The sequence below is a fragment of the Notothenia rossii genome (genome assembly GCF_949606895.1).
Source record: "Notothenia rossii genome assembly, chromosome: 2".
NCBI classification, from domain to species: domain Eukaryota; kingdom Metazoa; phylum Chordata; class Actinopteri; order Perciformes; family Nototheniidae; genus Notothenia; species Notothenia rossii.
In genome coordinates, this window is record NC_136904.1 from 24,608,396 (window position 1) to 24,627,400 (window position 19,005).

A 19,005-nucleotide genomic window follows, 5' to 3' on the forward strand; every position below is an offset into this window, starting at 1 on the left:
AAAGATGTTATATTTACCCGTTTGGCACGATCTATGTTATCTCTGAAGGGGAAGAAGGCGTCAGAGCTGACGGCCACAGCCTGCAGGGAGCTGATCCAGTTCTTCTTCTCAGTCTCTGACAGAGGCTCAGGCACCTCTTCAAATTTCGACTTCCAAACATCCAAGTCTGGGCCCTGTCAACACACAATACGGGACCTTTCAGTTACTCTCAATGTCTCAAATATTACATGTGGACTGTGTGTGCTTGACGGCCAGTGTTGAAGCAGTTTAAACAAATGTATTCAAGTCAGATGTAATGCAGCCATAGCTAAGTTGCTATAGCTCTGTTTTGAGCTAAATCAAACCTGATAAGAATGACCAGTCACTGAGAAATGTGTATACTTAAAAAAGGTAGGGTAGGTAATTCACTTCAGAAACACTGATATATTCCATGGAATGCTCTTAACATCCCGATAGCAATGAATAAATGAAATGCTTTGACAATACATATATACAAATATTTAATCTGTGGAAGCCATGGCGCTGTAAAAAGCACGTCCAATGATCTGCCGCGGGCCGAGGCAGATCAGTAGACAGAGCTGGCAGTAAGAAATTATTGCAGGTATTGCTGGAATTATCTTCCTACCACAACGGTACAACTTAACTACTGCTTTATCCTCAAAGTTTTTGCTGCCCGTTGTTACCCACTTACCTCTCCAATGGTGTCGCTGACATACTGGTCGATTGCGTTGGCAATCTCCGCTCGCTTCACACCGCTGCGGAACTTCATGTTCAGGACCTGAGGGTGGTGTCTCAGCCACCAGTTATCAGCTTTGTCCCCTGCCAGACGGGTGCAGTGGATACGGGACTGCTGCCCTGCTCCAATACCAACAACCTGTAAAACACAGAGAAACATTAGAGTATAAAGTGTAGGTCTCATCCGGATTCCCCTCTCCTCCCTTTGTCTGCCTGTTCTTACCTGTCCATCTTTAGCGTAGCAGACAGAGTTGGACTGAGTGTACTTGACAGCGATGGTGGCCACAGCCAGGTCCCGCACAGCTCCCTCTGAGAGCTTCAGAAAGGTAAACACTTTGATGAGATTGTGTAAACAATAAAATAGTTATTTAAAACAAGGACATAAATACACTACAGTGACTCACCGAGCCCTTGGAAACAACGTTGCTGAAGAACTCCTTATCAATCATCGCTCCATTCCTCTTCTGTTTGAGATAGAGACCAAACAGAACTCTGACCTCCGCCTCATCCGGCACATACTCTGGATCCATCTGGGATTAAGGCGCACATTGTCAATAGGAACATTTACCTTAACCCTCATTCTAATGATCATTATTTAAACATGATGATGATAAAAAACTCTCACCTGAAGCACACAGTAGTTGCCATTCTTCTTCTTGCAGAGGATCTTAAGTGCCTCCTCATCATAACCAGGAGCGATGATACCATCAGACACCTGAGAGCACATTTATGAATCATCAAAGCAATGTTGCAGCAATAAAACTAACAGATTATTTGTTCTTTTCTTTCTTAAATATTATTTTACCTCTCTTGATATGATCTTGGCAGTGGGAACATCACAAACATCGGACACAGCGATGAAGTCTCCAAAAGAGGACATTCTGTCGGAGCCCCTGGCCCGGGCGTAGGCCGTGGCGAGGGGGGAGAGGTCCTTCAGCATGTCGTGCACCATGCACACCTTGGCCTCCTCCTCACTCAGAGGAACTCCCACGGCAGCGCCTTCAGAAGAAACACGAAGAGTCATTTTAATATAAGGGACTACATTTCAGCTCCATATTTATACCCTGGAGAAGAATCTGCATGTCTTTTCTCACCAGCAGGGCTGACATGTTTGAAGGAGGCGGCAGCAGCCATGCCGAGGGCGCTCTTCAGCTCTCTGACCAGCTGCCAGGCGTTCAGAGCGTCACACAGGTTGATGAAGCCGGGGGAACCGTTGACCACTGAGAGGGGGGGGGAATGAATGATGTCAAGGCTAGGTTATTTTTTGTTGTACTTTTTGTCAGAACTTTTTTGACAAGGTTATTTTTACTTGTTTAATAAGGACAGTGCATGTTATATTATACATCAGTATAAAACACATGTAAAATGCTGGAGCTAGAAATATGTTAATTTACATCAGTAGTTTCCAGTATTTTAGGGGTCAGCGATGTTGAGAGGACACTACTTCCAAAATCACTGCCTGCTTTATATGTCATCTACACTTATTAGTTTCTTTCTTGGCACGAAATGAGCTATAGAGACAAAAACTGTTTTTGTTTGAGGCTGCTAACATGTTGGGTTTCTGCCGTAGAGTTGGGCTTTTTTTCTATGGAGACTCTTTTAAAGGCAGGCCTCAAGTAGCCATTCAATGCACTGCAGTTGTTGGTACTTCTAGATTCACTGCCCCACACAGGTTGGCGATTGTTAAAAAGGTCTTCATATAGTATGCCATAAAAAAACAGTTTAAGTTTGCCTTTAAAAGTCATTGTATTGTAGCAAAGTGTAGTATAGTATCTTCTCATCTGACTCAAAGTAAGCAAAGAAGTGTATTTTCCAAAATGTTAAACTCCTACTTTAAAGCCAAACTTATAAACAATGACTGCTTGAGGTCAGAGGAGACAGCTGTGATGGGATGCGGGGGGGGGGGGGGTCTTTACCTTTGAGGGGGAGGGCTGGGCGCAGGGTGTAGAGCTGGGCGGGGGCTTGGTGGGGGTTCATGCCGTAGCGAAGAGGCAGCTGTGAAACACCACGGCTGTACTGTCCACGAAAGTAGTCAGATATGGCCTCGTCATACTGAGCTGTGTGTGTGAAGGCCTGAAGAGCAGAGAACAAATACACTGATGATGAACCAAATATATGAAAATTAAAAACACTTAATCTTTTGTTTTGTACCAAATACAGAGTTATTTTCGTTAAGTCATCAAGATACAATGTATCCAAAGAATTGAAGGTCAAAATTCCTATATATTTTTTGAGACCATTTCTGCACTGTTTATATCGGTATCCCAAAGCAAAGCAGTAAATCATGTGATCTTAAAACTGATCTGTTTTTGTGTTTAGCCATAAGTTCAGTTGGACTTCAAAGTCCTGATGTTAAAATCTGTAAACAAATATTTCAACACTTAAAAACTGAAATCCTTCACTGGACTGGACTTTGACTTGCACTGAACCTCAAACATAATTACGGAGCCCCCTAGGGGACATGGAGAAGAAAAAAAAAAGTTATTTATAAAAAAAAAAAAAAAGTTTTGCTTGATATCGCATAACCTTTGCGAGATCTCGCAAAACTTTGCATTTAGCTCAATGTACTTCCTGGTCAGTTCGGCTGCTACGGCAACACAGAAACCAAACAATGGAGCGGTTCATCAATTTTACTTTGAGCTTGGCCTTAAATATAAAGATAATCAGTGCTTGGCGATAGGCACGGGTTTCACACAGACTGTATATATATATATAAATAAAGGGTTTCACATAAGTGAAGACACCTCAAGAGAACACTCAGAGCGAAGGGACATGTATGTCCCTCTGAGCTGAGTTATTGACAGATTCGAATTTCACGGATCAATAACTCATGAACATAACGTTGTAAAAATACAAACAACATGACTTTACAATCATAACAAGGCAGACAACGAGCTACAGTCGTTTTTATCAGAACAGTTCGATACGCGCCATCACGAGCTAAACATCAAGAATTGGTCACAAGCTTGAGGAGGGAGAGGAGTGCTTAGGGACAGTCTACAAACTGCAACAGGGTTTTGCGAGATCTCGCAAATGTTTTGCGATATCTCGCAAAACTATTTTTTTTTTTCAAATAACTTTTTCTTTTCTTCTCCATGTTCCCTAGGGGGCTCCGTACATAATCAACCTAAAATGAATACTGGGGAAAAAGAAATACCTTATCTGAAATCAGTTATTTGATCAACATTACATTATCTGACTTTAGCCTCAGAAACCTCAATGTTTAATCAGCATATAGTTAGACCCTCCAGAAAAACGCGGGCAAAAATCCTTGATTATGCGATAAACATGCAGGGTTTTTATGTGATTTTATGCGGTGAAATTGCGAAATATGCGGAAAGTTGCGAAATATGGTAAATATGCGGGGGAAAAGAATAACAATTTTTTAAAATATTGGGCTGTCTTATTTATTCTCTCTCACACACAAACTGCCACTAACGTTAAACCCCTTTACTATTCAATTAAACACATTCAATGTTTATTTATTGTAAAAGCAATTGGGCTATTTTAATCTCACACACACCCACACACAAACCCACACACACACACACACACACACACACGTCAACGTCACGTCACGTCAAGACGAGTTAACTTTTTTTCTTCTCAACTTTGTGTGGAAAAATGCGGGGATTATGCGGCCTTTTGATAAATATGCGGCCTTTTAAAAATCTGCACCATTTTGCTGATTATGCGGTAAACTCTGCGATCGTAGAATCGCGTTTTTCTGGAGGGTCTATATAATGGGTTAGGTTACTGTAATCACTTTGAAACCTGCTCAATCATTATTGAGCCAAAAGCAGGATTCAACACAAGTCTGAACAGTGATGGGCGGGATGAACAGATGTTTTACGTAGAAGTAGTTAAAGGATCAAGAAAGGCTGATAGCGAGACATTAAAACGTTTAAATAAAAAAGAGCTCTAGTCAAATATTGAAGTTTGATTGGGAACAAGGTTTATAAAATGTGCTCCAGAAGTGTGGAGTAATTGTATTACACATAATACAGATAATCTACCCCTAAATATCCTAGTTCGTATATATCCAAATTAAATGTTGGGAAAATATATAAAGTGGGGTTACTTTTAGGGCCAGAGTCCTGCGGGTTTCTAGGGTTGTATCTTTGTCTCCTGAACTCTCCATCTCCTTGGCAACCAGCAGGTAGTCAGCAGGATCACACACTATAGCGACGCGAGCGTGATTCTTTGCAGCCGCTCTTAACAGAGTTACTCCACCTGGGAAGGAAGAAACACTTGTTAATGCACAAGCTAAATAACTATGTTTTAATGTAAAGTGATATACTTATATTCAGGTAATTGACTACATGCACACAGTCTCCTCTGCACACTCACCGATATCGATCTGCTCCACGGCATCATCCACTGTCACACTCGGGTTAGAGACCGTCTTCACAAAGGGGTAGAGGTTGCACACCACCACTCTTTAAAATAAAACATAGAATGAATGTCATACTCCTAATAAAGATCATCATAAAAAATAAAACACACAAAAATATACAAGCATATCTTACTGCAACACATACAAAACAATAACATTGCCATTTAGGGCGACTTTCTACAAAGTGATATCAGTGTTAGAAAATGAGCAACATTCAAACAGTGCAGCTGTAGAAAATTCATAAAGACATAAGAGAAAACTGTATTAAACATCTATGAATTAAAGGAATAATAAAAAATTGAACTACATTGTAATCCGAGCTTTAAAAGTCTGTATATGCTCAAGGCCTTTGATTGATTGATTGATTGATTGATTGATTGAAGGCCTCCCAGAAATAATTCATTGAGAGTTTTACTTTTAGTTTTTTTAAGCAACACTGTGATCAAGAATCATCTTTCATCCTAATCAGATGATTGACTCAACCTCCCCCTCATTTATCAACTGGTCAAGAATCAAGATAAAGAAGTAGATATGTATGTGTGTTTATCAGATTTCTAATCAAATGTACAGTTGAATTCCCCAAATACCAAATCTGTAAAGTCTGATTTAATCACATTTCAGTGGTAATCAAATGAGAGTCACAGGACTAGCTTGAAAGCAGGAGCAGCACGTTTCTATTAACTCGGAGGCTAAATGAACTACACATGCTTCCTAATGAGACAACACAAGTCTTTATTCTAATTATACTAGCTTATGATCTGCCACAGGCCGTGCATGCTCTTTGATTAAACTGGGCTTTGTAGGACATGTTTGTAAATCCTACCTTTTCTCCCCAAATATATCCATTATGCTATTTTAAACCTGAGACTGTAATAAAATATCCAATGTCAGTGATAGGTGTGAGTTTATGTTTTAGACTTTGTTGCTGGGCTTCTCTTACCTGACCAGGCTGTAGCCGAGCTTCTCCATGTCTGCGGTGTCAGAGGGGGTTTTCCTGGCCAGGATGCCCCCATGCACAGCGGGGTGCAGGGTCTTCACTCTGCCCCCCAGCATCTCTGGATGTCCAGTCAGCTCAGACACATCCCTGACACACAGCAGAGGCACACACAGGTTACAGAGGGACAGAGCTGATATGTGAATTTGGGGAAAACCCACTAGTGTATTGTTTAAAGGACTACTCGAGTACCCACCTGACAGCCAGGCCAGCCTCTCGCAGGGCTTTGGCTGTGCCCCCTGAGGCGACCAGAGACAATCCAACATCCACCAGCCTTTTGGCAAAGTCCACCAGTCCAGTTTTGTCTGACACACTCAAAAGTGCTGCAAGGACAGATAAAGAGGATACTTACAAAACAACTTAAAGGCAAGCATTACGACGGACACAAAAGAGGAGTACAAGTAGGTTATAACGATATAAAGCAGGCCACGTTGGCTAGTGTTAGCCAGAGTGCTATCAGCCTGCATGTCGCAGATAAAAACTTCTTAATTTGTTCAGTTTTAAACAGAAAGTCTTACCAAGCTCTGAGGAGGCCATGTTAGATTCACGTTGTCAGTCTGCAGTGTGTGTGTTGTAGAGAGGGTTCAGCTCAGTCTCCACTCTGTGTTAGAAGGATCACTCCAAAATAAGTTTTGTGTAGGATGAGACAAATCTACACGGTTTTCATTGCCTCATCATGTGCTTCAAAACTGCGAAGACCCGCCCTTCTGAGGACGGCCCGCCCATTACAAACAAGCGCACCCAAAATGGCTACACTGCGCAGAAAATGCGCATTTTCAACCGAAAGTACAACAATTATGATAAGTAATGTAATTTATTTATAGTATGTCAAAGGGTAAAGATATCTGGGTCATTCAAGAATTGGAGGAAATTTCCCACATGTAAACAAATCAAATAATCCATGCCCAAAAGGCTAAAACATGCACTTGTTGTGTTATTCTTGAGACAAGATGCATATATAGTTGTAGAAAAAGTGGTTTCAAAATATTATTTAAAATATCTTCTAGCTCTCGAATACCCTAAAATTGCCTTTTTTGTCCCAGCTTCTTGGTGACCAACTTACATGTCAAATATAACATTTAAAATTGGGTTTCTATTTACTTTTGTTGGTATTATTCTATTGATATGTTACTTGTAATGGTAAAATCAATTAGTTAAATCATAAACACATTTTAAATAACAGTAATTTTACACTGAGAGTGTGTCCCACAACCATAGGCTGTATGCGCGCAACCCAACTTGTTTAGCTTGGCAGAGGAAGTGAAAAAGCTGTTTGTCACATGACACAGTGGAAACAAAGGACATCAGCAAGCCATTGGTAGACCAAAACTAAGTCCTCTCTTTTATTTTTAATATATATCCAATCTTGTCACTCTTGAAGGAGTATGGCACTCATACAAACGCAACCCTGTTACTCACATTATGAGACTAAAACAAATTAATTTGAAATGTATCTTTCTTTAGTTACATATCTAAGTGTGTCCATTCCTTGACAATAGCATTACTTTGTACAGCTAGCATTAATTCCTGAGGTAAAAGCAAAAATTAGCATTGATTTGCAACCATGTTACTATAATTAGCGTAACAGGGTTAATTCTTCATTGGAAAATAATACAATATTATCAAACAACATTTCTTTTGTCCTGAGTATTTATTTGTCACCTTTATGTCATTATCTACAATCAAAAGTAATGTAGCCATTTAACCCTGTTACCTTACGCAACCCTGTTACTCTAATTTCAACCCTGTTACTATATAATTTTCTATTAAAATAATAAAATTAAACCAGTTTTATCCAAAAACGACATGAGTATTTAATGTAAATGTGACTTTCTTTACTTAATAGTAAATAATTTATTGAAGAATATTTTTGAAAATATTTTTCTGCTTACAGTTTTTCTCAATCGCTAAACCCACTATTTAGAATCAAAATTCCTTTCATCAAACCAACAGCACAGCCATCGAAACAGAAAACCATTTCTCTACAACAGTATACCATTTATCATTGATATCACACAAAATGCAGATGCTAAGCAGTGTTTTGCAAAACAGATCACACAATTCTCTAACTGAAGTTACAATTCTCTACACAAAGATCAAAACTCTTTTGTGTAACTCATGTCTACAAAACAAAAAAAAATCTTCTCACAGTGGATAACACTTCCTCATAAACTTAGACCATAGCTACACTAATTGACACTTGATGTGCAAAATATTAACACTTGTTATCAGTCAATCACCCCATTGAAAAAGGTAACTCCATGGAATGTACTGTATACCTTACAGTAATGATGTTACATTGAAAACATTTACATGATAGAATTTGCATGACTGTACTTAAAATATTTTTTTAAATGGTGCCGGTAAAGCTATAATAGTGTTGATATGACTTGCATAGCTCTTTGAGATGTTCATATGGGGAGGATTAGCTATAGCTGATACAAAGTTTTTACAGTCAGTAATTGTGGTCTTTTCCTTTTTGCACATTGAGAAATGTTTTTTTTTGTATTGGGGTGAATTGAGTACTTCACTTCCATGTAAATGAATTGCTCACAGCTGACATCAATGAATTTCCTATAGTAATTGTAATTACGGTAGTGAGAATCCTATAAAAGACCTCCCTCACTTCAGTAAGATGTTTGTCAAGGGTGGTGTCGACACGCAAGGAGATATTTCCCACGCTGCCTTGCAAGGGAAGACATACGCTGTGACGTAGATGAGGCTATGTGGCCAGACAGACGGCAAAGAGCAGATCAGTAAAGCTATATAGATCTCATTCTCTGCTTTACTGCTGATTTCCATCATTTACCCATGTTATGTTTTTTCCAGTGTATTGCTATTCATCTTTTGTTTCTGTTACGGTGCTCTTCTGAAAATGAGACATAAAAACAATGACATAGTTACAGTAACACACAGTTTTTCCTATATGTAAGTTTGTTTCTCCCAACTTGTCAGTTTTCCGTTCAGTTTCCAATATCGATAGCTTGAGGTTTGTGTATTGATGATTGTAGTCAGTATTTAGTGTGCCACTTAGTAATGACTGTTCAAATAGTCTTCTAATGAGCTGACAAATGTTTGTTTTTGGAGAAGGTATCTGGTTTTGGAAGGGGTATTTTTAGTTTTGAGTGCCTTAGAGCACTTTGCAAGAAATGTATATTGTTATGGTAGAATGTGTTATTATGGTGACCGGAGTTTCAGTTATGAAAACACATTTGTCTCATTAGAGGACAATTTGTTCTGTTTCGATCGACTTATTCTTTTTTGTAACCAGTATTTTCAGTTTTGGTCATGTAAGTGCATTTTGCAAAAGATATTCAGAGTTATGGCAAGTGTGTTTCTGTTTAGATGGCTATGCTCTTGTTTTGAAGAAATGAATTTAGATTCTAAAAAGTGGGTTTAGCGATTGAGAAAAACTGTAATGAGTATTTGTAACAGGGTTGCACAAAGCATGGCACACAACAAATAGTGAGTGAGATCAGACGCGGTGTCTTCTTTTTTCTTGCCACCAGAGGGCAGTCATGGACCTTGCTCATGCACATGTATGGAGGAAAGCAGTCATTGTTTTATATTTTATTTCTATATGATGTATGTGCAACGCAGCTGTGCCTGGACTTGTGAGTCACTGCACATCGTCTATTCTTCTTTAAAAATGGCCTATGTAACCTAACCTGAACTAGTACGTGAAGATTATTTTATTTTTTACTTGTGTGATCTTCTTAGTATTTTTCTCTTATTCATTGAGCATTGTTGGACTGAGCCTTAAACCTGATTGTGGATTTTCCATGTCAACAAATGCTTCTCTGTAACTATTAAATAAAGAATGTTCTATTTATGTATTAAATCATTTAACAGTGATGGTATGAAAACCAATAGATAAATACAACAAATCTTCAGAAGCCTATGTGCATTTGTTTATTTGCACATCTATTGATTGATAAGCAATACAAAAACGAAGATTATTTGCCATTTCTTTTGGTTGATGCAGGCAGGTTGATTTGTTTTGCTAATCAGCACAACTGAAGGTTACATTGTCACCAAGCAGTGCCACGAACATCATCACTTATGTCGGCTGTAATTGTTAAAACACCTGTAACATACATTTCCTGCAATAAACTTTATTGGCAAAAAACGGTGCATTTTTGCTGCTTTGGAACAGCGTTTTAAGTCGGACAGATGTGAATTTATTGGGCCCCGTCACTCACTCCTTTACTCGGCCATTAGTTAAGTGACAGGACAGCGCCCGGGAAACCTGCACCAATACGTGTGATTACGTTAAAAGATCGCACAATCTGTTCATATTTACGTAATGAGGCCGACATTTTGCTGATTGATTAAACTACAGGGTGTAAATATGTTTAAGGGCTCCTTGATTTATGATCTAACAAAGCAAAAAAGATCTCCATTTATTTGTCTAACTATGAAAATGGGAGTTTCTGGTAAACGCTGTGTTTTTGACATCTCAGGGGCGAGCTGAGTGATTCAATAGACAGTGAAACATTTTAATAGAAAGACACAGGATTCAATATGCATTATCGGGTAAAAAAGAAAGAGGCAGGAAGGCCGTCAGCACTTTAGTTGGGCTGGCCCTTGAGAAAACTGACAGAATTATCAGCAGAACTGTAATTTACGCAGGGAATTTTTAATCAACATGGCTGGTGTTTTCCGATTAAATTAGGAGAGAGACGTAATCAATGACCTCCATATATTGCTGCACTGCCTTATCAATTAGCTGTGATTTTTTGTACTGTGTCAGAAGGGCCTGTGTCATAAAACAGGCCAGATGGCATTTGTCATGCAGCTGACAAGTCACACAACTAAATGAGCGCCTATTGATTCCCATGATTTTTCATCAGCCAAATTAAAAACTGCACTTGATGGAGGTTCAGACTGCAAGCTTGTTATGTATTCTACTCACGCTATTAAATCAATTCTAAAAAAGTTCAACGAAAACTCTTTCAAAGTCCTTTAAGTTAAACATGTAACTGGAAGTTTCCAGTTACATGTTTAACTTAAATGAGTTTGAAAGAGGGAAGTGTTGATTTTATGAATTGAACATGTTTTTTTTGTTGCTGCTACATCTCAGGCCTTTCCCAGGCATGGTTAAAGCTCTGAAGTCACTTAAATTCCTGTGTAGATATTAAACTACAAATAGCTCCAGAGCATTTATAAATGTTTCTTAATTTACCATTGTTTCTTATGCACTACCTGAGGTTCCTATCTTCATTTTTGTCAAGCCTGTGAATTTCATTTTCAGGCAAATGCACTGCCACTGAAAATATGTTTAAAATTGCATGCAAAAAAAGGGAGTTTCTGGTAAATGCTATGTGTTTGACATCTCAGGGGTGAGCTGAGTGATTCGATAGACAGTGAAACATTTAAGAAAAAGACACAGGCTTTGGCAAAATAATATTTTTTGCATGCTTTACTCTGATGGCTGTTACCAATTATTGGACCCTCATGGTCCAGGGACCCACATTTTGAGAGTTATTTACCAACCGGTCACCAACTGTGACTCCATACTTAGCAGATAACACTTGACAATGTACGGTTGCCAATGGTCTTTTTCCTAGAATTTATCCTCTTATATCATAGAATCTTAGGGGTCCCAAATGTTACCACCCTACACACCATATCACATATATCAAAATGTGTGACCTTGTATCAATAAATATATGGCAACTTGTTTCATAACGGTCTAAATAAAGACTGATTTGTGTGATATGGGGATACACACATATATTTGCATTAACCTTCCCATAAACGGCACAAAAACCCTTCTGAAAACCAATATTGCACATGATAAAACAGAGATTTGTTGTCAGTGTTTGTCAGAAAACACAAGCTTCTGCCTCTTAAGTCTTCACTAAAAGTCCCATCAGTGTGTAAAGGCATTTCCAATCACTGCAGAGCTTTGTTTTTTTCACAAGAGGGGTGTGTGTGTTTGTGTGTGTGTGTGTGTGTGTGTGTGTGTGTGTGTGTGTGTGTGTGTGTGTGTGTGTGTGTGTGTGTGTGTGTGTGTGTCCAGCTAGTTAAGAGTGCATTTAATCACTATATAAACATGTGACTGTGGTCTGAAAAGGGGCTAAATGACACCATACGGCATGTCCTCCAATCTGCTCTTTAATCACCACCCTTACAAGGGTGGCCATTAAAACGCCCTGCCGCAGTTACACACACTCATCATGCTGTTGCTCTTGGAAATTAAAATGGGCCTGTGTGACATCACCATCAGGCTTTTGATTGCTTTACTTCCTCTTCATTAACTTAATTATTTGGCTATCAGTAAACTCCTTCGAGTAATTAATATCTGAGAGCCTTGGTAATAAATAAGACGGTGAACTGGGAATGACTTTTGCTACCAGAGTCAACGCGGTGGCTGTGAACAGAAAGCAGTTGAAAAAGATGTGAACAGAAGAGATAACCTTTCCTCTAGTATGTTGCATGTCAATAACAACATGGACACATGTTCTGCAGGTGAGATTTAAGGAGACCGTTATGGTATATCTTTGAGATTTGATACCTACATTAATAATGTATTAAGTTTTCTTCACAATAACAAATACAATATTGAAAACAAATGTTAGGTTGTCTTATGCCCCTTTAAATCAAGCAGGCCCGCTATGTGTATTTTCTTCAACATCTTACATTAGACGCATTTAAAAAGCGTCATCCAACTTTGACCTTGGGGAGAGTTGTCATTGACCTAATGTCTTTACTGCATGTTTCAGCTGTTCCCATTATTAAGATATTGATATCACTTTACTATTTTTTATTCCCTTGTATTTACTTTTGACTGGACATACATGGGAACATTGATCAATAATAAATTCCTTTTAATTTTTTTATTTCACAGTTACACCACAAACACGTTTCAGATAAATACACGAATGATTCATCTTTTCAACCATTCAAATAAATTACTTTCATTTACATGTCAGTGACAAGAACAAATTCAGAAACACCATCAAGCACAGAAAAAACCATCAATATGTACACATAAAATGCACAAAACTAAATGTAATACAGAAGATAGTCAGCAAAGTATTTGTCCCCAAAGACATCTGGAGCAGCGGATGTTTCTGATCTTGTGTTGTTTCCTCAGTGACACAGTATGTTTAACTTCTTTTTTTGTCTTCATGATGCAGTGGAGGCTGTACATTCTCCTGCTGTCTGAACGCACCTAAGTTCAATTTGCATCCTTCATTTATGTGGTCATGTGTGTTCACTGGGCTGAGCTCCAGCTTTCAGTGGATGGAGCAAATTGACAAATTGACAAGATGATGGCCTAGAAACAGCTACATGGGAATGAGCACCTTTTTTTCCGGCATGCTATGACATGTACAGTACTCAAAGATGATTTTATTCAGTTTATACAGTATATTTGTGTCATTTGTGTGTATTTGGAAATTGTCTCTTGCAGAAACAGAGATATGTCCCAGTGTAATGTCTCTTCAGTGAAACCTGTTTCCTTCATGTCTGTTCAAAGTCCCGCCCCGATCTTCCTGTCGCCTCCTACTGACACCCCCTCCAGCTCCTCATCAGAGAAAGGGCTATGGGGATTGTAGCTAACATTAGTGGTGCGCTGCAAGAAGTTTGTTGATCGTGGCTTTCCAACAGGAAAACCATGCTGGCTTTCCTCCTCTTCTTCTTCTTCCTCCTCCTCCTCATCCTCCTCCTCTTCCTCCTCTTCTACATCCTCCATATCAAGATCCATCCCTCTGTCGTCCTGATCCAAAGCTCGCCTGCTCTCATTTGATTTGTCCGTGACTGTTTTTTTCCCATTGCGTAGTCTCTGTGCGTCGGACGGAGCAGAGGCAGCCTGCTCCTTCGCCTTACGGCTGCGTTTCCACTTCATCCTGCGATTTTGGAACCAGATCTTGACCTGGGGAGGGACAACAGAGTAAAAAAAATGTTTACAACACGGTAATACTTAGGATATTTCATCCAGAGTTTGTCTGAACAGATATCTTATTTGCAGCTCTAGAACAACAATTACTTCTTTTTTAAAAACTGACAGTTTATTTTGATTTGTATAATATCTTCTCTCTGTTTTTGAGTCTTGAGTGGGACCCTTCCGTTTCAAGTTTTGTCCATAGCTGCAAAGAAAAATATATGGAGCATATTTGTACCTTTTATTTTCCCACTGAAACTAAAGAGCAAAGACTAATTCTCTACTGTGGAACTTCCACAATGCATAAGAAACTCCCCTCTGTATCTTTGATCTCCCTTAATTTGTGTCATCCAACAATAAAATAAGTGCTTAAAATATAATATTATTTAAATCTTACATATAAAATGTAGAGGAAACAAAATACCCTAATGTATTTTTTCAGCTCTTTGTGAAGATAAACTCACTTTGGACATCATAAAGTGGAGACATTCAGTCATTCATTCAAAATCCTCCTCTTTTTTAAATCTGTACATACTGTAAGGTGACACTTTTGCAGAATGTCATTTTAACATCTGTCAATTTATCCCTTTTGCTATGATAGAGGTATATTTAATTTGACATTTCACAAATACACTTAACTACAGTATACCGATGCCTACACTTCGTGCAATGTTGAATTGCTTGTTATTTGTTTTGAGGGAACTCATGGCTTGTTTTTAAGGTGTCAGTGATGTTGTTTTCATGATGAAACAAAATGTGCCTGCCCTTAATTATTGAAGTGATTTAAGATCCAGCTATCCTGATAGAGTGTGCTGCTGCTGTCCTGTAGCAGACTGTCTGATGTTCAGTTTAACACGTTCAGTTCGCTCCTCATTTCTGTTTCTTAGGATTGTAAATCACCTTTAAAAATAACCTGGTTTCTGGTGAAGTTTGGTCTGTTGCTTCTTACCTGTGTTTCAGTTAGCATGAGTGATGTGGCCACTTCAAAGCGTTTGGGCCTGGACAGGTATTTGTTGAGCTTGAACTGGTTCTCCAGCTCCAGCAGCTGCTGACTGGTGAAAGCGGTGCGGGGTCTCCGACACTTCCCCAGGAGACCTGCCTGAGGTCCGGCTGGAGGAGGAAGAGCAAAGGCATCAGTGTGGGGCATGTGAGTGGGACGGTAACATTTAATAATGATTTCCACTTTTTTTTCTCATTTGACATCACAGATTCCTGGTTATTTCAGTTATATTCAGTTTAACACACAATGTCTAAATATGATTGTTTTGACAAATCAAATCAAACTCATTTTGAAATATCTGCCCTTTATAGAAGCTTCAAGTCTTAAATTAAATATGTTGCAAGCAACTGCTGTCTGTCTTTTTTATAATACCAAGGACATAGGAAGTTCAATATATTTTGTAGGAGGGATCAGCACACATATGCCCGCACTCTCTCGCCATCATTAACTATAATAGCTTTACTCCAGTTTATTGTTGACGGGGGGACACGGCAGAAGCAGGCACAGAGGCCATAAAAACACAGGCATGCCATTAACTTAATGAAAATTCAATGAAGGCTTTTGGGATTTTATTGATGAACTACAGAACGTTTTAGGTGTTTGTTTATAGTTTCTTCGTCACACAAAGACAATTTTCATCGGGTTGGCATTTATAGAAAAATAAATGGGCCAAAATGTAGGCCTAAATGTGACAGACAATACAGATAAGCAGTAAACACAGACCAGAGCTATACTGTACGGGACAAGGTTGGGCTGTTATTACCACTAAATATATGAAGATCTCGTTTATTGAGTAAAATAACAAATAATACAGAGTACGACTAACAAAAATAAAGTATTAGTATACAAGCTAAATTAATTTAGGACAGGAAATTATCAGTTTGAAAAAAGGAAGTCAAACGCTAAAACTGCATGTTTCTGTATGATCTTAGACATTATAATATTTTCTTTATTTAAATCCTTTTGAATCTTAAAGCGAAATCATTTGCGGTAGACGTGATAATAGGCCTACATGATAATTAAGGTCTACTTAATTGATTAATGTTACAACGAAAACACCATAAACAATAAATAGGTCAGCAAAAAAACAAAGGATTAATAAATCAGTATTAATTAGGCCTTTTATTTTAACTACTACAACAGTTGGGTTACGATAATATCAGGATGAATAATTTAAACGGAACACGAATCAAGCTTAGTCAACAATTTACTAATTTTCATCAGACAGTATTCCTGTTAAATTCGTTTCAGCATCTTGGCGGTTCTTCAGAGGTGAAGCCATGTAATTAAAAACTGTAAAACCTGATAAGGGAAAGCGGTGCATGATTGATTTGGGTCTGTCTGTGATTCAGAAAATGAGACAATATTTTCACAACTGGACAGTTATTACTCTCAATTAACTTATCCCTTGACTTTTTAAGTGTGGATATTTTTGACATTTTAAATTGATTATACTTACTGCTGTAATCTGGCAGCCTTGGCATCATGATCCCGGCGCGGATCCAGTGCTCCAGGGGCAGAGAGCCCGCCATGGCAGCCATCTTCAGGTGGTCCGGGTAGGTCTGTGTGAAACCGGTGTATGCGAACGCGGGGTGATGGCCACCCAATGCGGATAAAGGGTACATGGGGGCAGGATACATGCCGGGGATTGAAGCCAGTCCTGGATGCGGGAGATTAAGGAGACCCGGTTTGTGAAGTAGTCCCTGAAGTTGTGCAGCCCGCGGAGAAGGTGTGTCCGCGCGGCGGCAGGACACCGGGCTGCCTGCCGGGCTGTCGCTGCTCAGACCGGGGGAGAGGTCTCGGCTCACCCGGTGGGTCTCATCAGCGAGCAGGGCGTCAATTCGGAAGTTTTTGGATTTCTCCATCACGACTTCACTTAGGAGGAGAGCAGTCTTTAAAAAATGCCAACTTTGGGGGGTGCCTACCCTAACCCTAACCCTGTGCCGTGCGTCACAAACTCATACGTTCTCTTTATATTCTCAAAAAAAGTTTAGGCAAGTCAAAACAAGTTACAGCCTGATTATCAAAAGTAAGCATTAAAGCATGATCTTATCTTATGACTAAATTACTGACATTTGCGTGTGCATTCCTCCATCTATGACGCTAAATTGCACCTGCACATGTCACTCTGCAACATTGCGTCCGTCCTGGTGTTTAGCACTAACTTCAAGAAGAGGCATGTGTCTCCCTGTATGAGCTGTGCCTCCCCCCCCCCCCCTGCAGGCCGGTGTGCGCTGGGATTGGCTGGAGGCTGGCTGCTGTGACGGGCCTCTAATCAGCTAATTACTCGCTCGTTTCTCTCTCCAGAAAGCATTCAGAGTGAGGTAATGTCCAACCCTTGTCCCGCCTGCAAACACCTTCAACTGCATCAAAGCGTGGAGGTACATTAGAAGATTAGCAGATTGTATTTTCAGTATCTATCTTACTGCCAGATGCTCCTAGCTACCTTGCCATAAACAAAGAATTATAGTTAACTAATTATTAGTGCTGAAACATCCTCAACACCTTGGCAACATATAGGCTGTTTTTCAGCATGCTGGATGTTTCTGCTTAACTCTGGTTGTGTGACGTTAAAAAATTCAAGCATTGTGTCCATTCCAGTATTTAAAACATTTATATTAATGGCTTTCTTCATTCTCATACTCAGGCCATACCAATGCCATTAAAGTTTACGATCAGGAATTGCACACAAACCATATAAAAGTGTAATGACTTGGCAGAAAAGGCTATAAGTTAATTGGTCCTCTGCTTAAGGTGAACTGATGCCATTTTAAGACCTGAAAAGGGGAAGTGGAGTCTCACTTGTTCTTTTCAACACGGTTTTATGTCTGTCAGCTGAATGTGGTCTAATTCACTGTTATGTCACTGAAAAAATTCAACCATGTCAGAATCAGAATCAGAAACGGGTTTATTGCCAGGTAACACATACGAGGAATTTGACTTGATGTCATGGTGCATACATCAAATATAAAACAAAGAATCTCCATATAAAACAAGAAATCTAATATAAAACTAAAAATCTTTAAGGACAATGTAATAAAATATAGGTAAATAGCAATAAAATAAAGCAGTAATTTACAGCAAAATGGAATGCAATGAGTTATAGAATATAAAATATGAAATATGAAATAAGAATATGTGCAGTAAGCAGTATTTGAACATTATGTAAATATAATAACACATTTTTAATTGGGCTTAATCTGTTTGAAAATTTGAATTTTGATAGGCTTCTTAGAGACATTTAATGTAACTGTTTTGTATTCAGAATCTGCATGTTGATGCAAACAGGAAAATCATGATGCTCAGAATTATTCAAATTATTGCATTTAAAAGTGCTGGGGCTTCCCCCACCTAATATAGCCTTTAATTGTTAAACATTTAGAGTTAGTACATTTTCTATAATTTCCAAATGTTGTTTTAGAGTCTGAATACTAGATGGCTTATTTAGGCCTTCTCATTATTTACTGAGATTTTACCTAAAAGTAATCTAATAGTATAAAAACACTAGCCTACACCACCATGTGCACCGTTTAGAGCACATGACCTCATTGTTCTGTAGGCCCTGTACATCTTCATTTGCATGACTTCTCCTATACTTGAGTTGGATTAGTCAATGGAGATGAAGCAAGTCATTCAATTTGCAAATTGACATTGCTTGAAGGAAAATTGGCACAAATTCAGCATTTCAATGTAAAAATGTTAAATTTGAATTATGTTTTATTGGATTATTGTTCAGTCAAAACAAAACATTTTAAAGTGACACCTTAGCTCTGAAACCGACGCTGAGCCATGTTTAATATACTGAGATTGTAGGGCCCGAATGATTAATCGATAAAAGAATCATATTAATTAATAACACAAATGATTGTCAGGTGCAGTATTAGGAGAAGGAGTATTCGTTTCTGTTCAAGGAGTTTCATGAGTTTCCAAGTGGCTTCATCGGTGCTGCGCCACTACAGTCTAATCAAACTGCAGCTCCAGCCTCCACA

At 38.8% G+C, this 19,005-nt stretch overlaps 2 protein-coding genes across 2 annotated transcripts; both read right to left on the bottom strand.

The window, feature by feature from the left end:
* Positions 1 to 2: 2 nt before the first annotated feature.
* atic (5-aminoimidazole-4-carboxamide ribonucleotide formyltransferase/IMP cyclohydrolase) lies at positions 3 to 6,826 on the bottom strand (the record flags this gene model as incomplete). Its single annotated transcript, XM_079665648.1, has 13 exons — positions 6,644 to 6,826; positions 6,322 to 6,448; positions 6,072 to 6,215; positions 5,086 to 5,174; positions 4,817 to 4,968; positions 2,652 to 2,808; positions 1,830 to 1,955; positions 1,541 to 1,734; positions 1,361 to 1,450; positions 1,140 to 1,265; positions 959 to 1,051; positions 692 to 874; positions 3 to 173 (listed from the first exon to the last, which is right to left on the bottom strand). Coding segments are annotated over exons 1-13 (1,671 nt in total), but the record flags the coding sequence as incomplete, so codon positions are not given.
* A 6,115-nt stretch (positions 6,827 to 12,941) lies between these two features.
* On the bottom strand, positions 12,942 to 17,195 carry mnx2b (motor neuron and pancreas homeobox 2b). The gene is made up of 3 exons (XM_079666637.1): positions 16,476 to 17,195; positions 14,966 to 15,126; positions 12,942 to 14,007 (listed from the first exon to the last, which is right to left on the bottom strand). Exons 1-3 carry the CDS (start codon positions 16,879 to 16,881, stop codon positions 13,606 to 13,608), a joined length of 969 nt encoding a protein of 322 aa, XP_079522763.1. The 5' UTR covers positions 16,882 to 17,195; the 3' UTR covers positions 12,942 to 13,605.
* Between the last annotated feature and the right edge of the window lie 1,810 nt (positions 17,196 to 19,005).